Source organism: Lontra canadensis, unplaced genomic scaffold (genome assembly GCF_010015895.1).
Source record: "Lontra canadensis isolate GAN:19392208 unplaced genomic scaffold, GSC_riverotter_1.0 scaffold34, whole genome shotgun sequence".
In the NCBI taxonomy this organism is placed as follows: domain Eukaryota; kingdom Metazoa; phylum Chordata; class Mammalia; order Carnivora; family Mustelidae; genus Lontra; species Lontra canadensis.
Genome location: NW_022631028.1, coordinates 11,153,117 through 11,178,937, shown reverse-complemented (window position 1 = coordinate 11,178,937; position 25,821 = coordinate 11,153,117). Strand labels below are relative to the sequence as shown.

The 25,821-nt window shown below is 36.9% G+C and overlaps 1 protein-coding gene across 1 annotated transcript in view; it reads left to right on the top strand.

The window, feature by feature from the left end:
* The window catches only part of CNTN3 (contactin 3), a 337,742-nt gene that overhangs the window by 102,931 nt on the left and 208,990 nt on the right, over positions 1-25,821 (top strand). Inside the window, exons 3-4 of the mRNA XM_032867417.1 lie at positions 13,865-13,991; positions 25,406-25,581. Coding sequence (XP_032723308.1) covers positions 13,865-13,991; positions 25,406-25,581 — 303 coding nt within the window. The remainder of the gene's footprint in view (positions 1-13,864; positions 13,992-25,405; positions 25,582-25,821) is intronic.

Genomic DNA, 25,821 nt, shown 5'->3' with positions numbered 1-25,821 from the left:
ATAATGAAAAAAATATAAAAAGGAAAAAATATATATATATATTAGATAAACTAGTTAAAAAACGTTAAAAAAGAAAAGGGTAAAAGTTTAAAAAAATTTAGCAGAAGAAGAGAAAAAAATTGAAAAAGAAAAAAAAATTAAATTAACTGCAAGCCTAAAGCATCATGGGGTGAAAGCCATGAGTTCCGTGCTTTGCTTTCTCCTCCTCTGGAATTCCGCTGCTCTCCTTGGTATTGAAACCGCACTCCTTTTAAGTGAACTTGGTCCTGGCTGGGTTTCTTGTTGATCTTCTGGGGGAGGGGCCTGTTGTAGTGATTTTCAAGTGTCTTTGCCCCAGGCGGAGTCGCACCGCCCTTACCAGGTCCCGGGCTGAGTAATCCGCTCGGGTTTGCTTTCGGGAGCTTTTGTTCCCTGAGCGCTTTCCGTAGAGTCCGGAGGACGGGAAGGAAGATGGCGGCCTCCCAGTCTCCGGCCCAGAGGAGCCGAGAGCTCGGGGTCCCACTCCTCAGTGCGCCCTCAGGGAACAGCGTCCAATTACTCCCGTCTGCCTGGCCTCCAGCCGCGCTCCGAGCTCACCGAGCCTGCGACCGGTTCAAGGTAAGCCCGAGCTGTGAGCTCACTCCTCGGCTCCGTCTCTGTAGCCGGCTTCCCTGTTCTAATACCTGAGAGCTCTGCGACACTCAGACACCCGAATCCTTCTGTGACCCTGCGGGACCTGAGGCCACACTGGACCCGCGTGGGCTTCACCCCAGTTAAGCCTCTGGAGCGATGTCCCTCAGCGGAACAGACTTTTAAAAGTCTCGATTTTGTGCTCCGTTGCTCCGCCGCTTGCCGGGAGCCGGCCCCTCCCCCCGGGGTCTATCTTCCCGTCCCTTTGGATTCACTTCTCCGCCAGTCCTACCTTTCAGCAAGTGGTTGATTTTCTGTTTCTAGAATTGCTGTTCTTCTTCTCTTCGATCTCCCGTTGGATTTGTAGGTGTTTGCAATCTTTAGATAAGCTATCTAGCTGATCTCCCGCAACCTGAAGTAGTCTCAGCTGCTACTTCTCCGCCATCTTGACTCCTCCCCCCTGTGACTCCTGTTTTTTACCTGGATTACTTTATAGGGTCTGCTGATATGTGAGAGGGAAATGTGTAGGCTCCTTTTTTCATTGGCTCTGGTGACTTAGTCATGGTTTGTTCCAAGCATGTAAACGTTATTTGCTGTTTCTATCCTAGGAATGAGGACGGCTAATGAACGCTGCTCTTGGTGGACTTAAGGAATCCAGGCCACTTTGGGATCACTTGCTGCCATTGTGACATTGCTTGGTGTTGCCTGTTGACATGAAGCACTACTAAGTATTATTCAAAGAACATATGCATACTGGGGATGGTATTTCCCTGTTCACTTTTCAAGGCAGCGTCCCATTGTCCTCTTGTTCTTAGAACCTCTATAATATCAAGTATTATTCAAAGAACATATGCATACTGGGGATGGTATTTCCCTGTTCACTTTTCATGGCAGCGTCCCATTGTCCTCTTGTTCTTAGAACCTCTACAGTATCAAGTACTGTCTGGATGTGCCTCTGGGAGATTTGTAAAGGCAGATGGCAATCTATGTATGTGTTTCTATCAGCCTTAAGTTTTCGAAGTAGAACTCCTGGGTTTTTAGTCTCCAGATCAGTTTTTCATTTCCAAGTTGTTCTTTTGTCAGATTTTAAAATACCTTCCCTGACTTTTTTGAATAGGAAATGAGAGCTTTTCATTCTCATCCTGTGAGTGTGTGGATACATGTGAATGATATTTAAGCTCAGACATATCTATAAAAAACACATGAAGGGGGCATATACAGAGCTTATTTATATGGATAATTAGGAAGAAAGGCTGTTGAACAACGTACTGCATGGGTTTCTGAGTAGCCATCTATCTTTACTTAGAAATGATTCTGCAGCATATATGATGCCACACATGCCTTTTTTTTCCCTTTTTGCTTGCTTATGCAGCAAAGCAAATTTAGAATACTCAGTGCTGTGTCCATTATTCCTATTATGGGAGAAGAAAGAAAATAAACATTAGACTAACACTGATATAAAAGAATCTAATGTTTTTTTTTCTGCCTCATGGGGTTTTTGAAAGCTCTTTCCTGTTTTTTTGGTTGAGTTTCCCATTGATACTGTTTTGGTGAGTAATTATTTGATGACAGAAAGGAGAGTAATACCTGTTGCAGAATTGTCTCCCAATGAGAACTGATTCAGTAGGTATTATAAAGATTGCTTTTTCCCCCTGCTTTTTTGAAGTTACCACCCTCCATAGATTAATAAGGACCTTTTGTCTTAGACATAATACTTACAATTATTTGCTCAAACCAGATAACTGAACACAGGTGGTAGTGCTCACAACTAGTGTGAAGAGAAGGACAATGCCTTGTAGATAGGGCACTCTAATGAGCGAAGCCATTTATTAGACTACCTTCTCATAAATTACCGTTCCTCAGTTAGATGTAATCAAAAGTTTGATGCAGGCACTGAGCAAAAAGAGGCAATAGTATCAAGTCTCATTTATTGTACTGCACTGCATTAAAAATATTGCTTATCTTTTTTTTTTTTTTAAAGATTTTATTTATTTATTTGACAGAGATCACAAGAATGCAGAGAGGCAGGCAGAGACAGAGAGGAGGAGGCAGGCTCCTTGCTGAGCAGAGAGCCTGATAGGGGGCTTGATCCCAGGACCCTGAGATCATGACCTGAGCCGAAGGCAGAGGCTTACCCCACTGAGCCACCCAGGCGCCCAATATTACTTATCTTTAATCAAAACCCCTTTAATGCTGATATCATTCCCATAACTCAGTAGCTCAGAGAACTTAAATGACTTGCCTATAAAGGTAGATGGTAGTATTAAGGGGAAAAAAAAAGCATGTCTATCTTGATGGAAAGTCATTATTCCTCCCTTAAGACGTATTCCTTCCTAAAGCAGGTGTTGGCAAACTTTTTCATGCAGTATTTAGATACTAAGTATTTTGGGCTTTGTGTGCCATATGGTCTCTGTCGTAACTTCTGTGCTGTTAAAATGTGAAAGCAGCCATGGACAGTACATAAACAAGTGAACATATCTTGTCTTCCAATAAAACTTTATAGATGGACACTGAAACTTGAATTTCATATGATTTTCATGTGTCGTGAAACATTATTTTTTTGATTCATAGATCATACAAAAACAGATGGCAGTCGAATTTGGCTTATGGGTGTAGTTTATCGACCTCTGTCCTAAAGCATAAATATATGTTTTCTTAAGATCATTTTTTGGCAAGCACTTAGGTTATCATGTGCAAGGTATTTTGCAATGTGGTGTTAGGGAATAAAAAGGACATAGGTTCAGAAAAAAAAAAAAAGAGACAACCTCCACACAAATGACTAAAATACAGATGCATTGGGAGAGTTATAATCCATTGCACTACATTGCATTTCTGATAAAGTGGGATTAATTTTTGGCTGGACTACCAAAAGATTTTATTCCTTGAATGATAAGAGGGAAAGCATTCCAGGAAGAAAGCATTCAATTCAAGATAATTCAGTTGGTAAACAAAGTTATTTTCATGTAACTGTGGATGAATGTCTTGCTAAAAACCCAAGATGTCTCACTCCCTCTGGGGCTGCCTTCTGGGAAGACTGAGTGTGTTGCTCTGTCTGTATGGCAGTGCTGAGTTTAGGATTGCCATGGGAGAAAGGAGGCCTGGTATTATTAGATCATTGATTTTTTTCCTTAAGGTTAAATTTGACTTTATACCTAATACTTTTGGATTTTTAAATGGGGCCATTTAATTTAAAGGAAGCTCCCCCCCACCCAAACACCCTGAACATTTTATGACCCAAGTCTAATAATTCTGCAGGATAGATTTGGCCCAGTAGCCACTGGCATACAGCTCTGCAAACAAAAATTCCCAAGCATATGTAATGAGTTGCATCATATACATTTCAAAAAATTAAAGAATCTCGCATGTAAAAAGTCCTGGAGAGACAAGTTAGCTCAGACCCTCTTTGAAAAGCAAGCATGTTTCCATAAGGAAAGCTCCAGTTCTGAGATGAAGATACAGAAATGTAGAGTGTGCTGGCAGCTAGCATTATATCCCAACCTTAGAAGATGTAGACTAAAATAAGAATTGCATGTTGGTTATGTGTTAACTAAATTCATGGTTCACATTAACAATTTATCATGGATTTGGGGATATTTTGCAAAGAGATTCATTTCAGGGAACAGTAAAATCTGTGCAAATGCTGACCCCTCTTAAAAGTAACTAAGCAACTTCTTTAGAAATCGGAGTAATAAAACAGCCCACCAATAGCTCAACTTTTTTTTTTTTTAATTTTAGTGGCTAAAGCAGCTGTTATATTAAAATGAGTCATTAAAATCCAGAAATGGGGCTTTGCTTCAGCTCTCAGAGCTTACACAAGAAATGACTGGTAGAGTGCTGTTGCTTTTAGAAGTGCTGTTTATCTATGGCTTTAGTGAAGTTGCACCTGTGTAGTACCTGTATTTTCAGTATTCAGGAGGAAGTGGAAGAATTATAGTGACCAACATCCTGTAAATTTCTTAAACAAAAATAGCCACCTAATGATGGTATACACCTGTGAGAACACAGTGGGGGTATTTTTTTGAGATTCATTAATGCAGTCACTCATTTTAGCTTCTATAAGTCCGTATTTTTCTATGATGAATTACGTTGCAGTTGGACATGGATATTCCAGTTGGAGATAGGGTATTTGCCCAGGGTTATCTTGAGAATGGCCAAATTCTTTTTTTTCTTTATCTTTTTAAAAAATATTTTATTTATTTGACAGACAGAGATCACAGGTATGCAGGGAGGAAGGCAGAGAAGGAGGGGGGTGAAGCAGGCTCCCTGCTGAGCAGAGAGCCAGGATGTGAGGCTCAGTCCCAGAGCCAAAGGCAGAGGCTTTAACTCACTGAGCCACCCAGGTGCCCCTCTTTTTTTTTTGATCAGCATTAACAGTCTGTAAACTAAAACCATTTGCAAAGAAGCACAAACACACATATTTTGATTCTAACAGTAATGTACCAAGTTTTCTAATATATAAAATATGATTGGCCTGATTAGGAGGTAGAAGTGTGTGTTTAATATATTCACTATTTTCAAAAGTTTAACGACTAGGAATAATGAAAATATAAGTGAAAAACAAGTAAAGCCAATGTAGAGTATGATAGAGATATGTGAGCAGAGTACACAAGAATTGTTCTAAGAATTCTGAATGGAGGAAGATTGCTAAGTGGTGATACTGAGTAAAAATGAATGAAAGAATTGAGAGCAGATTTTCCTTAGACTTCCTATATGTGGGGAGCTTCTCATACTTATCACTAAATGATTCTCAAGAGTAGTGGCACCAAAAATGTGTATTGAGTATTCAGTTTAACTCGTCCTCTGCAACCCTGAGGATCTTTATTTCTGTTGTGTCAATATTGAGGAAAGCAATAACATTAACATGAGTATCATCTTTTATTCAGAGTGTTTAATATTCACTTAGAATTAGCTTAGTAGATGCAAAATGTCTAGTACAGGCCCTGGTAAGCATAAGTGTCTGTTTTATCTTCATATGTTGATGTTTGGGACTGTGCATCTGTTTAATAAGTATTATGAGGGATTTTGCCCCATATATAGAACTAAGAAACAATTTTTTTTGGGGGGGGAATAAAATCTGTGTTTTTATTTGCCAAGGTTACCAGCAATGCACCATAGTATTTGCTCCCCTCTCCAAGCCTACAGAGAATGTAGCCATTTAGCAGGTTTGGGGAAGACACTCTTGTCAATTCTACATGTTAGGACCATAAATACTCTTTCCATTTCCAAAACAGACAGTTCTTTACCTTCACTCCCTAAGTTGGTTTCATTACTAAGTGAAGGAAGTTAAAGAAATACCTTACAGTCATCACAAATACAATAAAAAACAATAATCTAGGACACTGAGGGCATGACAGGCATGGTTCTAGACCAGGGATTATCAAATTGAGGATGGAAACTCATTGACGGGTAATAATACTAATGTGTACTTATGTCTGGCATTAAAAAAAAAAATAGGTTAAAGGAGATTGTGTGGGATAGACTAGAAAAAATGCTATGACCCAGAATGCAACAAACATAAGTATTATTTCAAGAGACTCTTTTTTATCACTTGTATGTGCGTTTACACACACCTGCTGTGTCTACAATAAATCATGATGAAAAATAAATTTTAGTTGTGGTTAAATGAAAAATGATGAGAGCAAATTTGAGAAATTATTTAGTAATTCAAGTTCAGGCAGTTCTGAGACTCCCCCAACCCCCATCCCATAGTTCTAGACACTGGTTTTGGCAATGGCCATCCTCTGTCCTGCTTCTGTGGGTCTCTGTACTTCCCGCACAGCCCAGCTTCATAACCTTAGTTGTTTAGAAAGAAGAAAGCAGCATCCTTGCTGGGAAGAGGGAGCTAGATGGTATTTTATATACACAGACATTTACAAACACTGTGCTGGCTTCTGCTTACTGAGGTGTAGGCAAGAAACAATTATGCTCTTTTCTACTTTATGAGATTACACTGCAAAAATACTACAGAATGCAATCACCAGCTGGTATTACTTCTTAATAGCTTCTCCATTACAACTGATTTATAATAGAAATTCTCTATTGTATAGTTATTTTTTCATAGAAACAATAGCCTTGAAGTGGAGTTCATTATGAAACATCCTTTCTAAAATACATGAAGGGAATCATGCATGGGCCCCAAAGAGCTTTGACCCAATCTCTTTGGCAAACAATAGAAACCACATACATAATAATCTATTAAAACCTTTGAGGGGAGGATGTCTAAGAAATGTTTTTAAAAGAGTTAATGAAGTCTTCAATTCAATATGATTGGTGAGAACCTTGTTAATTTGCATATATCAGAGATGTTCAGTGAAAGGTGGTATAATAGAAAGTGGGGATGTAAGTGGATTTTTTTTAGGCACATGAGCCACAGATTGTACACTCCTGGCTATATTGTGCACATGGCACACTGCGTCTAACGGTAGCATTGTAACTTTTTTTTTTGTTATGTGGAGTTGCTATTAAACTATCTAGCAAGGAAGGTATAACTCTGGGCTGTGGATTATGGAAGGATGTCAGGGAAGTTCAAAAGCACTAGAACTCACATTCATATGGAGACAAAACATGAATTTGAATAAAGGAAGCCAGAAAGCATTATGAAAACATTTTCATCTACAAAGACTTCAACCCATCTGCTAAGCCTTTCCCCCCCACATACATTATTTTCTGCAGTATAACAATGAAGTGGTTAACTGTTTCATTCAGTTGTAAAGGACAGTTTACAAATCAGAAATGCAGCCATTGGCTAAAGTATCAAAATTAAATATTGGGCACCCTCAAAATTCTCCCATGTTTTCTTTTATTCAAGTATTGTACAAAGTGAATATTAATCCAGTGAAATAGATGATAACTTTCGTCAAAATATATGATTAGTTCACTAAAGGAAAGTGCTAAAATCCAGATATTTTAACTTTGAACACAACTCTAATGTGCGTGTATGTTTATGGGTGTGGTCATTGTGTGTGAGTGTGTGTTTTAAAGACAGGCTGCAATGAAAGAAAAATGCAATTTTTTGCCAGAAATTTGTCATGACTTGGAAAGGTTCTTCCAGTTCACAGGAGGATTTTTTTATTGAACATTCATTTCCAGCACCTGTAAAGCTTCAATAGTCCTTTTCAGTTTTTAATTGTCTAATTATTGCATATTGCTTCCCATGCAGTTTCTTTATTTCTGTTTATGGACAAAACGTGAAACACAGATTGAGCAAATCAGGTAGTAAAACCATTAATTTAGCAAATTAAATAATTTTTATTGCATTCTATTGGTCTCTATTATGCTCTCATACTCCAGGTGTCTGCCATTCTCCAGCACTTTTTCTTATAACATAATTGCTTGATAACATTTCCAGATGTTGGAAATGGATAAATTAGTTATTCCTGGTAAGCATTTTCTTTTTCTTGTTCATCTTAAGTATACTGTTTTGCCTTTTCCCTTTTTTTCTAGCATGTTAGTTATAGTACATTCAGCTGCACATGACAAAAACCCATTAGAGGTTTATTTTTCTAATGTGATGTTTGGGCTTATTTGGTTCATGTTGGTTCAGGAAGTCAAAGATGTGAGGGCTCTGGGTTAGCTTTTCTGTGATATATATATTTATTCTCCCTCATGGTGTCTTCATGGCCATAGGGGTTCCCAGCATGACCTCCTTCCTCACACGATAATTTCCATATCAGAAAGGAAAGGAAGCAAATTCAGCATTTCCTTCATGTTTTTTTTGTTTTGTTTTGTTTTGTTTTGATTTGATTTTTTCTTCAAAATCAGTATAGAGACTCTTTCCTAAAATCTTTAGCAGGTTTTTCCCTTACCTCTTGTGATAGGTGAAATTATGTCCCCCTCAAAACTTGGGTGTTGAAGTCTTAATCTCCAGGTCCACAGAACATGACTTTTTGTGGACATAGGGTCATGGCAGATGGGATTAGTTAAGATGAAGTCATTACGGTGGGCCCTAGTCTATTATGACTGGTATCCTTGTAAAAGGAAAATTTGGATACAGAGACATGCACAGAGGGAAGATGACCTGATGGGACACAGGGAGAAGACATATATCTATAAGCCCAGTTGACAGGCTTGGAGTAGATTCTTCCCTTATCGCCCCCTGAAGAAACCAGTCCTGCCCACACCTTGATTTGAGACTCCAAGTCTGCAGAACTGTGAGACAGTAAATTCCTTTTGTTGAAACAACTCAGTTTGTGCTGGTGTGTCATGGTGGACCTCACAAACTAATACACCCCTCTTTCATTGCTACTGGTCTCATAATCCAATCCTCCTTGTCCACCTTGCTCCACAGTCAAGAACTACAGAGAGTTCTAGGAAGGTAGTTTATCTGTTGCTTTCTGTATCTCTAATAAGAGGGAAATTTTGAAGACAACGAAAAAGAGTAGTTAAGAGAGGTTGAGTTGTGAACCACCGATGTCTGCTACAACTAGTTTTTCATATACTGTGTTTGGCATTCAAATATTTGTTAGAGAAATGAATTAAGATTGAATTCTTTATTCTCCCTTGACTTTGGGAGAATATAAATGGAATTTTATTTTTGTCACTTCTTGTTTGTTTGGGATTTTCTAGCTTTAAGCTACTGATGCAAAAAAAAAAAAAAAGATGATGCCCCACTGCTAGAAAATGTTTCCATATTTGTTTGTTTGTTTGTTTGTTTATCTGTAGAATAGTAGTGCCTAGAATACAGATCTCATCTCATTGGTGACATACTACTTTTATTTTCTCTGACCCAGTCTCATGTTCCCTTCTGTTTGGTTTGGATGCCTTATAAATACATTGACTATTCCTTTCTAGCTCTACCTTCTCTTAAATTCTGCTTTAAGTAGCAGTGCCCACCCTAGCTCCCTTTTTGGATTTACCCTCTTCATTTCAAAATATCCTTCAGTTTTGCATCCTGTAGATGTGATGTAAATAAGTGAAGGAAAATAGGATATTGTCTCCTTTTTCCATAGCAATGTCAGAGATACCATCATGGTATTTTAGGAATTTTATTTCTTTTAGTAAAAGTAATCCAACTGCCTGGAATGCTTTGTCTGTTTCTCTTTGTCAGCCTTCATAAAAATCGTATGGAGTATGACTATTAGAATTGATTGGCCACAGTTTGATCTTTTAGGTGACATTACCTTAGGAGCTCATAAAGCTTGTACTTACATTCAAAGGTAGTTATTCTGAGTAGCCCATGGGCGTTTGGGGGAAAAAATAACACCTCAGGATTGGACTTTTGGACTTATTAGTCCTGTTCGGAAATGTTATATGCCCTTTATTTTAGGCTGTAAACGTAAAATGGAGCTTTGGAGCCAGGCTAGCATATCAAAAAAATGCCCCTGTCACAGAAAGTAAAGTTTAGCATCAATCTAAATGTTACACTGAATCCATTTCGTTAGCCAGGAGGCCCCCTTCTGTTCTCAGCCAAGCGGCTTTTCACTGGTTATGAATATCCATGTGAATCATTAAGTTTCTGTCCTTTTGAGGATCAAAATTCATTTTGAACAAAATAAAACTTCAGAATCTCTTCCTTTCAAGTTTATGTTGCTAGCAAGAGATGACAACATTATGCCCCAGCATCTCTATTTCTCTCTGGTGAAGCAAGAGTGAGTAGTCTTTGTCTCTTTTCAGAGTATGAAGCATGGACTGACCTGTCACATATGATTAGTAATTTGTACTTCCATTTTAGGAGGCTTTTGAATGGCTGCTGATGGTCTAAAAAGCCTTTAGGAGCTTTAAATTTCAGAAATGGTGTGTATGTGCCTCACAGGCTGGGAATTCCAGTGTTATCCGGAAATACTGAAGTTGAAATAGCAAGCTGATGGTTAATTTTGCCTTTGACCATATTTAGAACTGTGTGGTTTACTGGAAAGGGAAACACACCAAGAATAGGGGTATTAGGGTCTGCTATCAGGTCTCCCACCAAAAACAAAAACAAAAAACCAAACCTGTGTTGCCACGGTTGGGTTATTTAACTGCTCTGTGCCTCAGTTTCTGCTGGGGAGGCCAAATAACTATAAGGTGAAAACACAAGCTCTGAATTAAACTCTTAGCTTTATCAATCACTAGCTGTAAAAATATATCCGCTTTATATAGAGTTATTGTGAGAATTCCTTCATTCATCTTATTCATTCAATACATAAATATAGAATATCTGCCTTGTTCTAGGAGTTGGGATACAAAAGTGAATTAGATACAAATAACAAGAGCATATGTGAACATGTATAATGTCTGCATAGGGTGAGATACAGCGAGATGTGCTTTGGGACCTCTGTGCAAGGTGGAAGTGAGGGGTGGGTGGAGGGACATGTAAGCTGAAAGGATGACATTTATGCTGACTTCTGAATGACAAAAGGAAATCAGAGCACAAGAATAACAAAGGTGGTGGAGGCTGAGTCCACGTGTGACAACAGTCAGCATGGCCTGCGAGGCATAGACAAGAACGGTGCTGGACCTCATAGGGTAGAGGGTGGGGTCAAACATAGCCTGGGAATAAGGAAAGCAACGCTTGTAATTTTCTCAGTTCAGTGCTTGGCACATAAATGTTAGCAAATTACCTGTGATTGTCATTCTCTCAAAAGGGTGTCAGAATAAAAAGGTTTATGGTTATCTAACACCTTCATTTAAAATTAATAATGGTCTCTAGAGAAGAATTAGAGTATCATTTGGGATATGACTTGTATAGAAGATGATGGAATAGACATTTGAATTTTCATTGTAGTCACTTGTAGGAAATTTTTTAAAAAATACACATTTTTTTCTCTTTTTCATTGAAATCACCCCCTTCTTATCTTGACCTTCTGTCAGTTTCTCTCCCCAGCTTACCTGGGATTTTCAAATCTATGCCATGATATTACTATAATATTGTTTTTAAGCTCCCCGTACATAAGTTTGTTGGAACAAGGATGCTATACCATCTCATAAGTCAACAAAATAGATTAACCACTCAAAGTAAATCAAGAGCTATTACACCAGAAAAAAAAAAATGCTATGGAAAATCCACCATATTTGTAAATATTTATAAATAGGCATTAGAATTATTTTCAACTTTCTAAGATAGTAAATTTAATTAATGAAGTCAATTGTCATTTTTGCATTTATTTGTTAATTTTTAATGCATTAAACTTACTTAGGGGTGGGAGACTCAGAAAAATGACAACATTGGATTGTTTTGATTATGGGCATTAATAGCTATTTCAAAATCTATTTCTTCTGAAAGTTCTCCCTTTTTATGAAAAAAGGTGAGAACTTTTTTCTAGTGGTATTTCCCCCTCAGAGGTAAATAAAAACTGGGGACTAAAGAGGATAGATAGCAGCCTGCTTTCTTAAGTTATGGCTGGTATTAGTAAGGACTAACTTTGTGGTGATGTTGCAGTGAAAAGGGTATCCATATTCAGCTAGACTTTGAGGTTTGAGTGCACAGTCCCTAGACTACCTGTATTTCTAATACCAACTGCAAGTTCTGGCTTTGATAATTTGCTAGAGGGACAGACAGGAGTCACTGAAAGCTAATATAATCATGATTATGGTTTATTATAGAGAAAGGGTACATGCTAAAATCAGCCAAAGAAAGAAACCCATAGGATAGCATCTGGACAGTTCCCAAAAGCTAAGCTTTTGTTGTCCTCAGGATGAATAAACCTCCCGGCATTGATGTGCATTAGTAAGGAAAGACTCTGGCCTACCAGGGAAACTCACCAAGCCTCAGTGTTCAGGGTTTTTACTGAGGCTTCATTACATAATTAGTGACTCGTGATGGCACATGTAGTTGAGCTCAGTTGCCCAAGTCAGCTCATACCTCATGACAAAAATCTCCCACCATCAATCACAAATGGGTCTTTCTGGTATGGCCAGGCCCCATCCCACACTGTGAGGTGTGGCTGGTCCCACCCTCAGATCCAGGGTGGCCATACCCCACCCTAAAGGAAGGCATTCCCATCACAAATGGCATAGGTTACCTGCCAGAAGGTGAGGGCAAAGACCAGATGAAGGGCAAGGCTTTCTTTGAGGATAACAAGAGGGTGTCACTGCCTGGAATCTGGAATCAGATGTTGTAGAGTATGTACCTTCTGCAATGCTGTGTGAACTTGCCCCTGTCACCTAGCTACTTTTAGACCCCATGCTTCTCTTCTGTTCATTAGGAATAATGATCTCTCTGAAGATTAAAGAACAGATATGGCCACATAGGGTTTGTGCACTGGCACCAGCTACTGCTGTTTTCATCATGTCAGTGATTATTTTCAATATCATGTTATTTTATTATTCTTGTTATTATGGTAAACATTTCTTAGGAATGTTATTACTACTTGTAGTTGCCAAAACATAAGTTCATAGTTTCTGGACTTTTGTGGTTGCTTTTCTAACCTCTTTTCTTTGTCTGACTACTTGTGAGCTCTCTTTGTTTCTTAGTCTGTTTATTCATTCTTTGCTTCAGTAGCAGTTCCTCCTATTTTACTGAATGCTCCCAAGATAGGAGAGTAAAGAATTTTCTTTTTTTTTTCCCCTGTGAGTTTGTTTGTTTTCAGAAATGCTCTGGCAATGATTGTACAACTAAAGTGGCATAAGCATTTGTTGATTGCATTATCTCATTCCTTTTTAAATTCATAGCACAAAGACAGATTTTTATTTTTGTGTATATGTGGAAATTCTCAGAAAATATTTGAGTTTTTTCTTTAAAAGATAGTTTCAAAGATTCTTCCTTAGGGTTATATCCTTCTCTTCACTTGGTTGGTAATAAGGTGGAAATACCACCAAGTGTTGAGTGTTTTGAGGTCAAAACAGAAAAAGAATATTGTTAACCTTCAGATTCGCATGCATGGCAGATTTTATGAAAAAGATCATGCTGAGGTATTCAGCTAGTCTTGGTAAAGACCCTTAGGACAGAAAGACCTTCTATAATAGAATGTAAAAAGTTAGGTAAGAATTTATATTATAAAAAGTAATTAGTATCGCCTTATTTATACTTTAAAGGAATTTTATTAATGTGGCAGTGTTTTTCAATACTAGTTTTTATTGTTGCATCCATGTTACTAGGCTGTCAGCGGTTTCAAGTATGCTCATTAGCAAAGCACTGCCTGCAGAGTGTGTTCTGTGGACAAGGGAAGCAATATCTGCTTTTTCTTTTTTTTTCCTTCGTTGTCTTCTTTTTTTTTTTTTTTTTTTTGAAAGAGCAGATACTTGTTACTTGTTTTTCTTCTTTGATTCTAGAATACAGATTTTGCAGTACCTTTTACTTACTGTGATTGTTTATTTTGGATGTCTCTCACCCATACAGGTGAGCTGCTCTTGCAAGGTCCGGTGTTCATCAGAGAGCCCAGCAACAGCATTTTCCCTGTGGGTTCAGAGGATAAAAAAATAACTTTAAATTGTGAAGCAAGAGGCAACCCCTCACCTCATTACAGGTACAGTGACAAGTTTGCAAATCCAAATTATGAAACAACAATGTGGCAATTGTAACGTTTTTTGTTGGTTTGTTTCAGTATATTCATGGCATCACTAAGAAAGAATACATGGAACTGTAGTTGTATGTCATGTTCAGCAGATGTCATACGTATACATTTGGATCCCTACTGTATATATTTGATTGATTATTCACTTTACAGGAGTTCTTGATTTAAAGGAGACACGGTAGAATCTCTTAAGTAAACAATGTTCTATTTACTCATTTATAGTGCAATTTAATGTATAAACATGTGTTTATATGTAGTCATTGGAATCATATATATCCATTGTGGGGATAAAACCAGATGTTCCAAAGGTATTTAGAAATCATAGTTGAAAAAAAAAATACTTTTTAGCGTTTAGACGTCTTCCTCTACCATTTTACTGACTATGTGTTTGAAGATTCATTAAGTATAGAAGAATAAAATAACACTCTTACTGAAGTAATTTTAATTTTTCCTGGAGAGAAATTATATTTGACTTAGTAGGGGGGTTTTTTTATGTAAAGGTATGTGTTTTTTCAGATTATGTGAATATTTGTTCACTGAAAACCTTCAGACGTCACAGAAAGGTGTACGGAAGAAAGAAGAAAAAAAAAATCTGAATTCCCATCACCTTAAAATAGAAGTATTAACATTTGGGGGACGATGGTAGCTTATTTGGATGGGATGGTATTTACTTTTTTAAAGAACACAAGATTAACAATTTTTATTGTTAGGTGTGCTTAGGTGACCCAATTTAATGAGGAAATGAATTATTTATAAAGAGCATATGCTGCTTTCATATAAGTGGCTACGAAAAAGTGCTTGAGGCACCTTGAAAATAATATGCTCTTTTGAATACTGTGAGCATTTGTCTTGAAAACTCTGTTTACAGGATTAGTTTCTTGGCAAAACGTTTTCTATAACCTGCAGAACAAGCATATTTCAGCCTGTATTAATAAAATTCTAAGTGTTTAGAGTAGTCATATAGATCTTATTGAACTTCTTTTGTTTTCTTACTCCATGTAAGTAATAGAAGCCAACATTCCTTGTTAAATTGGGTCAACCTTGGGTTAGAAGGTAGACCTTTGTATTTTTGCATCTGGAAGTAACCAAGATCAGTCTCTTTAAACAATCTTCAAGATGTGCTTATGGAGCACCTGCTGGATACTTGCACCAAAATAAACCATGATTCCAGGTTACTGGTCAGAAATGGCAGAGGTGATAAAAAGTTTTCTCTCTGCCTCCTCCTCACCCTATAGAAATAAGAAAAGTATAGCAGAGGATTAAAAAAAAAAACAAGAATCTGTATTAAGAAGATAGTTCAATTAATCAGATATAAGCAGAAGCAACATCTGAAAATATTTTCCTCTTTGGGGGAAAGATGAACAGATCAACTTTAATAAGATGTTATCCTGGAAACATTTCCCCCCAGCATTTTCATAGGACATTCTACCATTTTCCAAATTTATCCATTTGCTTCTCCCTGAAACAGAAGATTCTCCTTTTAGATATGTCTATAATATGGTAGAGTCCATATGACTGACTCATCTGTGGGCTGTTTCTCTGTTGTCAGTAAAGTTGTATTCCTAGCATTTATCTTATGAATAATTTGATGATAAATGTGTTCAGCTGAAACACTGTCATTAGATATAAGATTTTGTCAGACAGGAGTATATTTCTAAAGGAAGAGTTTAATTATGTTTGTAAAATTTTACCAAATAGCGAGAAATCTCGAGCTCAGAAATCCAGAAATAGTCTTTTGTTGCAATCACTCCTTTATATATTGCGTATTTATTGTAATTCCAGAGAGTGTGTTTTTAAGCATACTGATAACATGTATAAAATGTGGATGAAGAGGTCCTGCCATTTACAAAGAGCTTCGTATGTTTTATAATGTTCCCTGAGATGATGTATGTTGCAGTTTAAACAAAATCTGTTTCTGAGACTAGGAGATATATGACTTAAATTGATCATCCCTTTTATACCAGATAATTGCAGAAATTTAACATGCTAGGTATTAAAGTACTTTGGTTTGTAGCCAAATAGAGCAGACACTTTCATTATAGCTCTAAAGATTTTCTAAAGTTAAGACTTGTAACCAATATAAAATTCCACTTTAACTAAGGAAGTCACTAGAAGTCAAGACCTTGAAAAACCACAAGAGAACCTCTTTACATTGTGAAAATATTAGGCTTTCCTATAACAACTCCATTTTTCATGTTATCTGTATAAGAGGTTATACTGATAGAGCAAATGAGAGTATAGAACAGTGGTAGGTTGTAATTATGACCTTATCTATTTAGACAATCCTTCCATTATAGCCTGTTTTTTTCTCCTAGCTTTTGACGTTCATAGTCAGTCTTGTTACGTTCTATAACATTCTTTAAGTATTTCAGAAGAAAATATGCTTGCTTATTCTTATTTTTTTACTATATGGTTTAAGTGTGGAATAACACTTAAGGCATAAAAATGGGGATTTTCTTTTTTACATGAAATCAGAGAAACATGATGTTTTTTATAAGTATTTTTAAATATAAGCCGTTAGATAAATAGATACCATGGAAGAAAATCAGTGGTTCGTGTGAAATGACAAGTTAAAGACAATCCAAACATGTTTCCTATGATTCAGAATAAAGTTTAATAGTCTTAGAAAAGACTATCCTTCGTAAGCCCACAGCCTGTCCTGTAGACTGAGAGAAATTGGTCTGATGAGAGATCTTTTCTTGGTTATCCCACTGGGTAAAAAGTACTCTTAATTGGCCATGTTAGAAATCCAAAAGTTCAGAAATTCTCCAGAGAAATTACTTGTGTTAGGGTTTAATTGAGAATCTTATTCTTTCCTTTGCATCTCCCCACCTAAGCCCCAAAGTCTATATTTAAAGGTTAATTAGTATTCATTCTCATTGTAATTGCCGATGACGCTGAAAGAGATTACCCCGAGGGAGTATTAATAACATTTTTAAATGGGAGGGGCTTTCTCTGACTTTTCATGGGCTTATAAATGCTTACCATTTGCTCAGATGAAAGACCCCCAAATAGGAACATCCATGGTCACTTGTACTGATGTCAGTCAGCCTTTAAAGGAACCACATATCCAAATGCCTCTGGGGACCAGGCAAGTAACAGAGCTAAAAGAGGTGGGTGTGCCTTAAGAACATATAGACACTTTGAATAATAACTGGAAACTGTCCAACACTTAGTCAGAAGCCTATTGAATCATCATGACTGCTTCTCAGCACTGGCCACTAGTTACCATCCAGGAATCCCAGGCCAGTGTAACAAAAGCTTTTCAAGAGATCTTTTAAAATTCAGGTATTTTTTCTTCGGAAACTCTCCTTCAAGTGTTAACTCCACCTTTCTTTTTAATCATGATGTAGGCCAAAGAAAATAATGCTTCAAGTGAACTACGTCCTACGTGGGCTTTATGTTTTCCACATTTAGTCTAGCTTGAGATTGAAAAGCTATGTTGTCCAATATGGTAGCTAGTAGCCAGAGGTTGACCCTATAGAGTTAGATCAGTTAGATTAAAAATATATTTTTAAGTCAAGGCAGCCTTCTTTCTTTTTTTTTTTTTTTCCTTTTTAAGATTTTATTTATTCATTGGAGAGTTGGGGGAAGAGCAGAAGGAGAAGCAGACTCCCTTATGAGCCAGGACCCTGACATGGGCTCTGATCCCAGGACCCAAAGACCATGACCTGAGCCAAAGGCAGACACTTAACAAACTGAGCCACCCAGGCTCCTCTACACAGCCTTATTTCAAGTGCTGAGTAGGCATGTGTGGCCAATAGCTACTGTACGAGAAGGAACCAGTGATCACTTTTATGCTTCTTGAAAGTTCTTTTGGATGGCACTGCTCTAGACTAACCCTCGAAACCGTAGCTCTTCTGTTTTTTCTCCTCAAAAGGAAATAATCCCAACATTATTTTCTTCCAGCTCTATATGATAAGTAAACTATGTTAATAAGGTACAGTGTAAAAAATATCGATATACAAGTTATAAGGACTGAATATCATTGCAAAATATCTTGTCCCCTGCCACAGTTTCTCCATTTTAGGTATGATTCCCTATAATGGAATTTGCCAAAAGTCTACTAAATGCATTCAGTATAAGATAGAAAATAAAAGAGACTAATTTCTGCTCATGTTTATTGAAAGAGTAAAATGTAAGGAAGTGAAGTCTGAGGTGATTTATTGTCTATACATATAGAGTCACACACGCATATGTACATACACACACATAATGTACCACTGTACATGGTACCACATATAGTAACATATGTGGCTCTATATATGTACTGTATTTCTATATGCTATATTTTCTACATGTACAATATAAAATACAGCATATGGACTATGTATAATATACTCTATATTCTGTGTAATAATATCTGATAGATATTTTAAGTATAATTTTTATTATATGCAGTTTGTCTCTTAGATATATATTGTTGCCATGTAAGATCTAAAGTCACTATTATTTCACTTTTATGCTGCTTGCTTCAAGGCAAATAAGAGGTTTTTTTTCCTCTAATTCTCTTGGCCCTTAAAGAGATACAGTCCTTTCTGCTGGGTTACTGGGCCCGATTCTCTGCGTTTATGTTCATGCTCAACAACTTTGAGCATCCTGATTTCTCCAGCTGATGAGTTCTCATCCCCATACCCATAGTCAGGCACTAAAATCAATGAAATCTGCACATGGTTGGAATGATTGCTAACCATTAAATAGTAAAGAATATCTATAGTGCTTAAGGGAAGCCAAGGGAGACAGCATCTCTTACCAGGCATTTTAAACTGGTCTGTATTACCGTGTCTCTCATGAAGCCTTCTCAGTATCTTCTGTGTTGGGTCTCACGCTGTGATGATGCCCATTGTACCTTTGCCTACCTGTATGGTAAAACTTATCAAAATCTGCAATTGTCTCAGTAGGATATAACTCCCTTAAAGATGAGGACTGTATGTTCTTCCTCCTTACCTCCCAAATACCTAGCAAACAGTGCCTGCTAATGTGGAGCATGAAAAAAAATGGAATGCAAAATGGGAGAAAACAAAGCAAATTTGGTATTAGATCATGTTAGAAGTCAAGAATGTCGTGAAAGATCAGAGGGTGAGAAGTGGTCAGTAGTACATTTTACAGCATATTCTAAGTTTGGACTGATTCCCTTTTTTGGCTCCATTTTAAGACAGATCGCCCATGAAGTGACAAAAGAACACGAGGCCTACTTACATCCTCCCCATAGCAGCTGGAAAAAGAGGATGTCCTTCCTGTTAGTGTCATCAAAAGTTCCGAATGTTGTCAGAAATAAAAACATGGCTTATAGTGTGAGCAGTCTATAACCCAAGACAAATGTAGAAGTTAGATTTTAGATATCACAGATGGGAGTGTCAAAATTAATTCACACCATTTGTTGTTCTTCTTTCTTGTGTTCTTGAAGTGCAGTGAGGAGGAAGGAAAATGTATTGGTCAAAATCAAGTTAAATCAGTTGGGTCACATTCGTATTCTTAACTAATCACTGAGACCGAGATTGGATTGTTCTGAGTGGCCAGGCCAGGTCACATAAGGAGCGGGCTCTTCAAAGGGAGTGAGGCAAAGAAGACAGGAATAGCAAACCTTGTCTGTAATTCTTGTAGGAATAATTTTAAGGCAATCACTGATCAATTGGAACCAGGCTGTAACTCTATAAACTGAAGAGTTGCTTTTAATCCCACTGGGTTTTTTTTTTTTTTTCCTTAAATATATATGCTTAAAACTTATCAATGAGTGAGAAATGGGAATCTATGTCATAAAACACATTTTAAAGACTTAATTTTTAAAAACACAACTTTGCAATTTAACTCATTTTTATCTTTGGCAATTATTGCTGAAGCCTAACTAGTTATTTTTGGATAAAGTATTGAATATGCAAATTCAAACATTCATTCTTTCAAGGGCTGCAATTATTCTCATCACTTCAGTAAACATATTAACAAACATTGCATTTGAACACAAATGCATTTGCTTATTAACTTGAAAGCCGCATCTAAAACCGCAAATTGCTTCTGTGATTAAATTCCTAATTTTCCTGTCAAACCCCAAATAAAGTATTGCCTGTTGATTTAACAAGTGTTTAGTGTGGGCTTATTTCCCAAACCTAGCCCCACTTCCCTAAAGATTTCAATAAATTATTTTGTTCTTCTCACTTTGTTTTATGTTGAAGTCTACCATGTGACATTAATTTTTTCACCAGCATATTGTTCGTATTTTCGTTTTCCTGACCAGATTTGGTGGGATAGGGTAGATATCCTGAAGGACATTGCCTTTGTATAATCAACAGTGAGGTAAATTATATCTGGGGATTATTTTGAAAATCACCTGAAGTCACTCAGTTTTGTTAGTTTCATTTTTCAAAGGGGAACAGTCTCTAAACCTTGTCATGTTCTAGTGAAAGATGCTGTTTAGGGCTTGGTGCCTTAAATTATACCAACGAGATAGATCTATGCTTATATTCATGATTGTTGTTCACGCTAGTGAGGTTTTGCGTAAGACGTGCCATCTTCTGTAATAACTAGTATTGTAATAAATAATAACTAATAAGGTAAATGAAAATAAATATGCATTCATTCCTCATCTTTGAGATGTTTATTGTTAATATGGATTGACCACAGTGAGGGATGACTATATGTCATGGTTATTGCTAGGTTACTCCACTCATGAAACTTCTATAAGCACCTACTGTGTATCCTCTATTATGGCTGATGGTGGGAATTCAGCAGTCATGACTGCTGATGACTGATTGAGACAGTCATCGTTCTTGGCAGGTCATGCTTTCAAAAGCATTTTTCAACTCTGAAAGTTTAGGCTTTTCATACTGGTTGAACTTATCATATAAATTCATGTTTGTGCATGCGCACATGCACACACCTACACACACACACACACACGCATAGTTTGTTCTTTGTATTGGAAGGCATTGGTTCTTCTACACTCAGTCACTGACGTTTTAGTGTATTTCCCAGAAGTAACAAGTATAGTTTTCATCATGAGGAAGTAGTAACTGCCAGTTGTAATAACTTCTGTGTTGGCTACCTTATGCTGTTATATTCAAAATTCAAAACCTGTTAGCTCAAGGGCATGCATGATGTTTTAAAGAAATTCTATTAAAAAAAAAATGTTTAGAAGGAGATTGGCCATAGACTTCTACCATTCCATTGAACAGGCTTGCCCCAGTCTCCTTACTCTACCTCCCCAGCCTCTCTCCAGTGAGGAGATACCAGCACCTTGCTGTGTATGGGATGCAGAGAGATTTTAGAGGTGGATTGATAAGATTCATGTTATCTCAGGAAGGCTAGCAGAGTGTGAAGCCCAGACTTCTCATTCCAGCTCGCAACTCCTATGTATTGGCCCAGAAGCAAATTCACATATAACCTTCACACTAAGATATGCAAAGGGATGAGAGCTCATCGCCTGAAAATCAGTAGATTTGTGAAATATGAATATTAAACCATTTCTCACTTGTGGATTCTAAAAGCAAATCCTAATTTGTGTAGAATGAGCATTTGAACACTGAAGGCTGGCAGTGAACTCCTAAGATCATTCAAGAGTGTTACAACATGATGATTATACAAAGGTGCTTAATCTTGTGACATTTACCACTCAACTAAAGCTACAAGGTTAGTCTGTTCCTAGAGCACAATGTAAATGTTACAGGATTGAAATGCTGGTGTATGCAGCCTCAAGAGCCATGGTGCTGTCTTCTTTTGCTCCAGATCACTGCATTAAGCCTTTTGGAATGGAATTTGGGTATGCAAATGTTACTTTCATGAATTTTTACACAATTCTGTCATTTCAAAAAGATTTCATTCTTGAACTTTAGGGTTTCTCACGAACTTCACATTTGATTCATAAAACTGGACATCTGCATTTATTACAAAGAATCGTGACTGTGCAAATCTAAAACATAGTATCTACCTCTACAAGCTTCCCAAATTCATGGCCTAACTGTGACCTTCACCTGTCACACTTGGTTACCACATGTTGTGTTCATGAACTCTGCACAGTTGACTACAATTTACTACAAAGAAGGTTTATGTAATTTATAGATTTATTGGACACATACTTTGTAAAAGGAGTATGTGTGTCTGTCTTCAGTTTTCCTGAATGTTTCTTGTACAGAAGATAATCTCAGAAATATTTAGAAATCAGGCCCAAATATGAATATTTTGCTTTGGGAACACAAGTACATTATATTCTCAGGATATGATAATTTTTGGAATTTCAGGCCCAGAGATTCCTTACACGTTCAGAGTTTAAATAAATACAGCCCTTTCTAATTCACATACTTTCAACCAGAGGAAAAACAATTAATGTTTAATAAGATATTGAGAAATTTTACATCACCTGGGGATGAGGTCTAGTTAATGATGAATAGTGTTAAGGAGAGAAATAATTATATCACCTTGTTAAGAGAGAATTAGCATTCTTTGGGGTATGTCATGTAAATCTTAGCTCTGAAGAGTTTGTAAAAGCGAAAGTACTCTTACTTTTGTTATAGCAGAAACATTTAAAAGAGAGTAGATTTTACCTTTTCACCTAATGAAATAATCTAGGGATTCAGTCTGTATGATGAAGATTGAGCTAAAGGAAGTAAGAAACATTTAAGCATACAAAAATCTTTTCCATTATAGTTGTTTAGTCAAAGCTTTGGGATGATAGATTTTAGATCTTAGACACTTACTGAAATAAAGTATTCTCCCACGTACTTTATGATCTCTTAAATCTTTCCAGCTATTAAACAGGTAAGAAGAAGGGCTTCTCCATATTTTTATTTATCTTTACAATTTTCCACATAGCCACTGTACCTTTTTTATTCATCAGCTCAACACAAAAGCACAATTTTCAAATGAAGCCATCAGGCATGCTTAGTCAGGCCATAAACATTCTAACTCTAAAGCTAAAATCCTTTTTTTCCCATACAAACTCTATTTTATAGGGAACAAAAACACCAAGTACCTTTTGTCATGGGAGTCTTCCTTTCAAAAGTATATGGAATTATGCACATCTTTAGAGAAGTTTTTCCCACTGCAAGCGTGAAGTTGCTCAGAAACTGACAAGCCATTTACAGCTTAAAAATTCAACCCCCCCCACTTGTGATTTATTGTCCTATTGATTCTCTCAAAGTCAAGCCCAGCATGTGTAGGACTATGTCTTCCCCATGTTGTTTGTCTGCATGTGTACCTGCCTGAGAATTCATTGCAACATGGGGCTAAACTTACACATTTGTTCACTTCCTATGGTTTCTATCATTACAATTTTATTATGTATTATTCAGATATAGAAAATTAGATAAACATATAATCTAGTCCAGTATGAATATCCATAAAACCACTCTTTAAGAAAGAAAACCAAAAATCTAAATTTCCAAGTATTTGCCCCCTGAACATACTCCACTTTCTCCATTAGAGCTTTAAAATACCTTGAAGTGGAGGTTTTTAATTTTCGCGTGTCTTACAACTTCATATAAATGGTATCAGATTATATTTTATTAAGTGTTTCATGATTACTTGAGATTTTCCATACTAAATTCATTACTTTTGACAACTAATATTTCATTTACCTTTGCATAATTTCATTTGTGATAATGTTAATATTTCATGCCTTTATTTGCTTTTAGAGCATGTAATATGTTTAGGTTAAATATTTTATATATTAATACAACAATTTTTAGATCGCACATGACATGATGAAAGGACTCTGGACTAGAATTCAGATGAAAACTACTTCTGATCCAACAGTGATTTATTTGGGAACAACTGACATCTTACTCAACTTTTCATTGAAATCTTCATCTATAAAATGAGTATTAGATTACCCAACTTCTCAAAGTTACAAAGAGCAACTGAGATGATTGTTGTTTTTTTTTTGTTTGTTTTGTTTTGTTTTTTTAAAGGTTTTATTTATTTAACAGAGAGAGAGAGATCACAAGTAGGCAGAGAGTCAGGCAGATAGAGAGAGGGGGAAGCAAACTCCCTGCTGAGCAGAGGGCCCGATGTGGGGCTCAATCCCAGGACCCTGGGGTCAGCCACCCAGGCACCCCAGTGATTGTTGTTTTAATACACAAAAATTTATAGAACTGATAGTGGTTTCTTTTTACTATAAACATTAAGTCTTCTAGGAGGTAAATGGCTCTAATTTATATAGTGGGTGTGTTAAGACTATGGGATATTTCTGAGTTTTTATTTTTTTAATTATTTTAATTATTTTTAAAAGAATTTATTTATCTATTTGACAGAGAGAGACACAACTAGAGAGGGAACACAAGCAGGGGAATTTAGAGAGGGAGAAGTAGGCTTTCCGCCAAGCAGGGAGCCTGATGTGGGATTTGATACCAGGACCATGACCCAAGCTGAAGGCAGACGCTTAACAACCAAGCGACCCAGGCATCCCTATTTCTGAGTTTTTAAAGGTGAAGTCTACTTTGACGTGTCAAGTATGCTCACTGTTTAAAAACTTTTTTCTGGAGATACCTTGGTGACTCAGTCAGTTAAGTCTCCAGCTTTGGTTCCAGTCTTGATCTCAGGGTCATGAGATCGAGCCCCATGTCAGGTTCCACACTCAGCAGAGAGTCTGCTTGAGATTGTCTCTCTCTCCCTCTCGCTCTGCCCCTCCCCCTACTCTTTCTCTCCTCTTCTCTCTCAAATAAATAAATCTTTTTTAAAAGAACCCTAGTTTTTCTGTTTAAAAACTCTTGTTCAAAAACCAGCATCTTTTCTTTTTCCTTTTTTCTTTTTTCTTCAGGCTTCCCATTGATAAATATGGCTCTGGGGTTAATGCCTTTACTGTGTGAGACCCCCTAGGTGGCATTTAGGGTTTTTTATGGTGGTGTACCATTTAGTAAATAGCACTGTGATGGCTGAGAAGAGTAGAGAGTGCCCCAGGGATGGGTATTTACCCAGACAAATTGAAATGGATAGTTGAGCACTTATCCAATTAATTTATTAAATGTGCTCAGTCTGAATAAATCAAAGAAGTGTGCTCTTTCCCCCCTTCATCGGCAGCATGAGATTGGCCTGAAGTACATGAGGTAATTACCTCCACTTTCTACTTCATCTCTGCCTATACAGACCTAGCCTCATTTTTCCTCTAGTGAACAAATTATTCTCCCCCTTCAGAAAATTGTGAAAAATCCATAAATTTTAGCTGTTATTCTGTTGTGCTTTCACCATGTTTGAATCTTTTGTTTCTGATACATGGGCCATGTTTGAGTTTCAGACATGTCACAATGGAATAATTTATTTATTGCCTTTTATTTGTAAGGGAGGTGATGTTTAAAGTGGACTTTATAATGTAGAGGTTTTTTTTTTTTTAATTTAAATATACTAAGAGGGGAAAAAAATCCTTGACATTTGTTTTACAGATGGCAGCTGAATGGAAGTGATATTAATCTGAGTATGGAATACCGTTATAAATTGAACGGAGGAAATCTTGTGGTTATTAACCCCAATAGAAATTGGGATACAGGAAGTTACCAGTGTTTTGCAACAAATTCGCTTGGAACGATTGTCAGCAGAGAAGCTAAACTCCAGTTTGCCTGTAAGTTTATGTTCACCGTGTCCAGCAAGTCAACATTTAAAAAAGTTAACTGAGTTTGTGTGGTCATTTTGGATTTTAGAAACAGTACGTGTATTTTATTAATTGAATAAATCGGCTGAGGAACAGTTCAATATGATCTTTTGGATCTCTATGTACTTACTGTATGAATCAGAGCTTAAAATGCGTGTGGGTATATTTTCCATTTTACTATTTTTGGAAGGATTCTGTTTAGGACGGGAA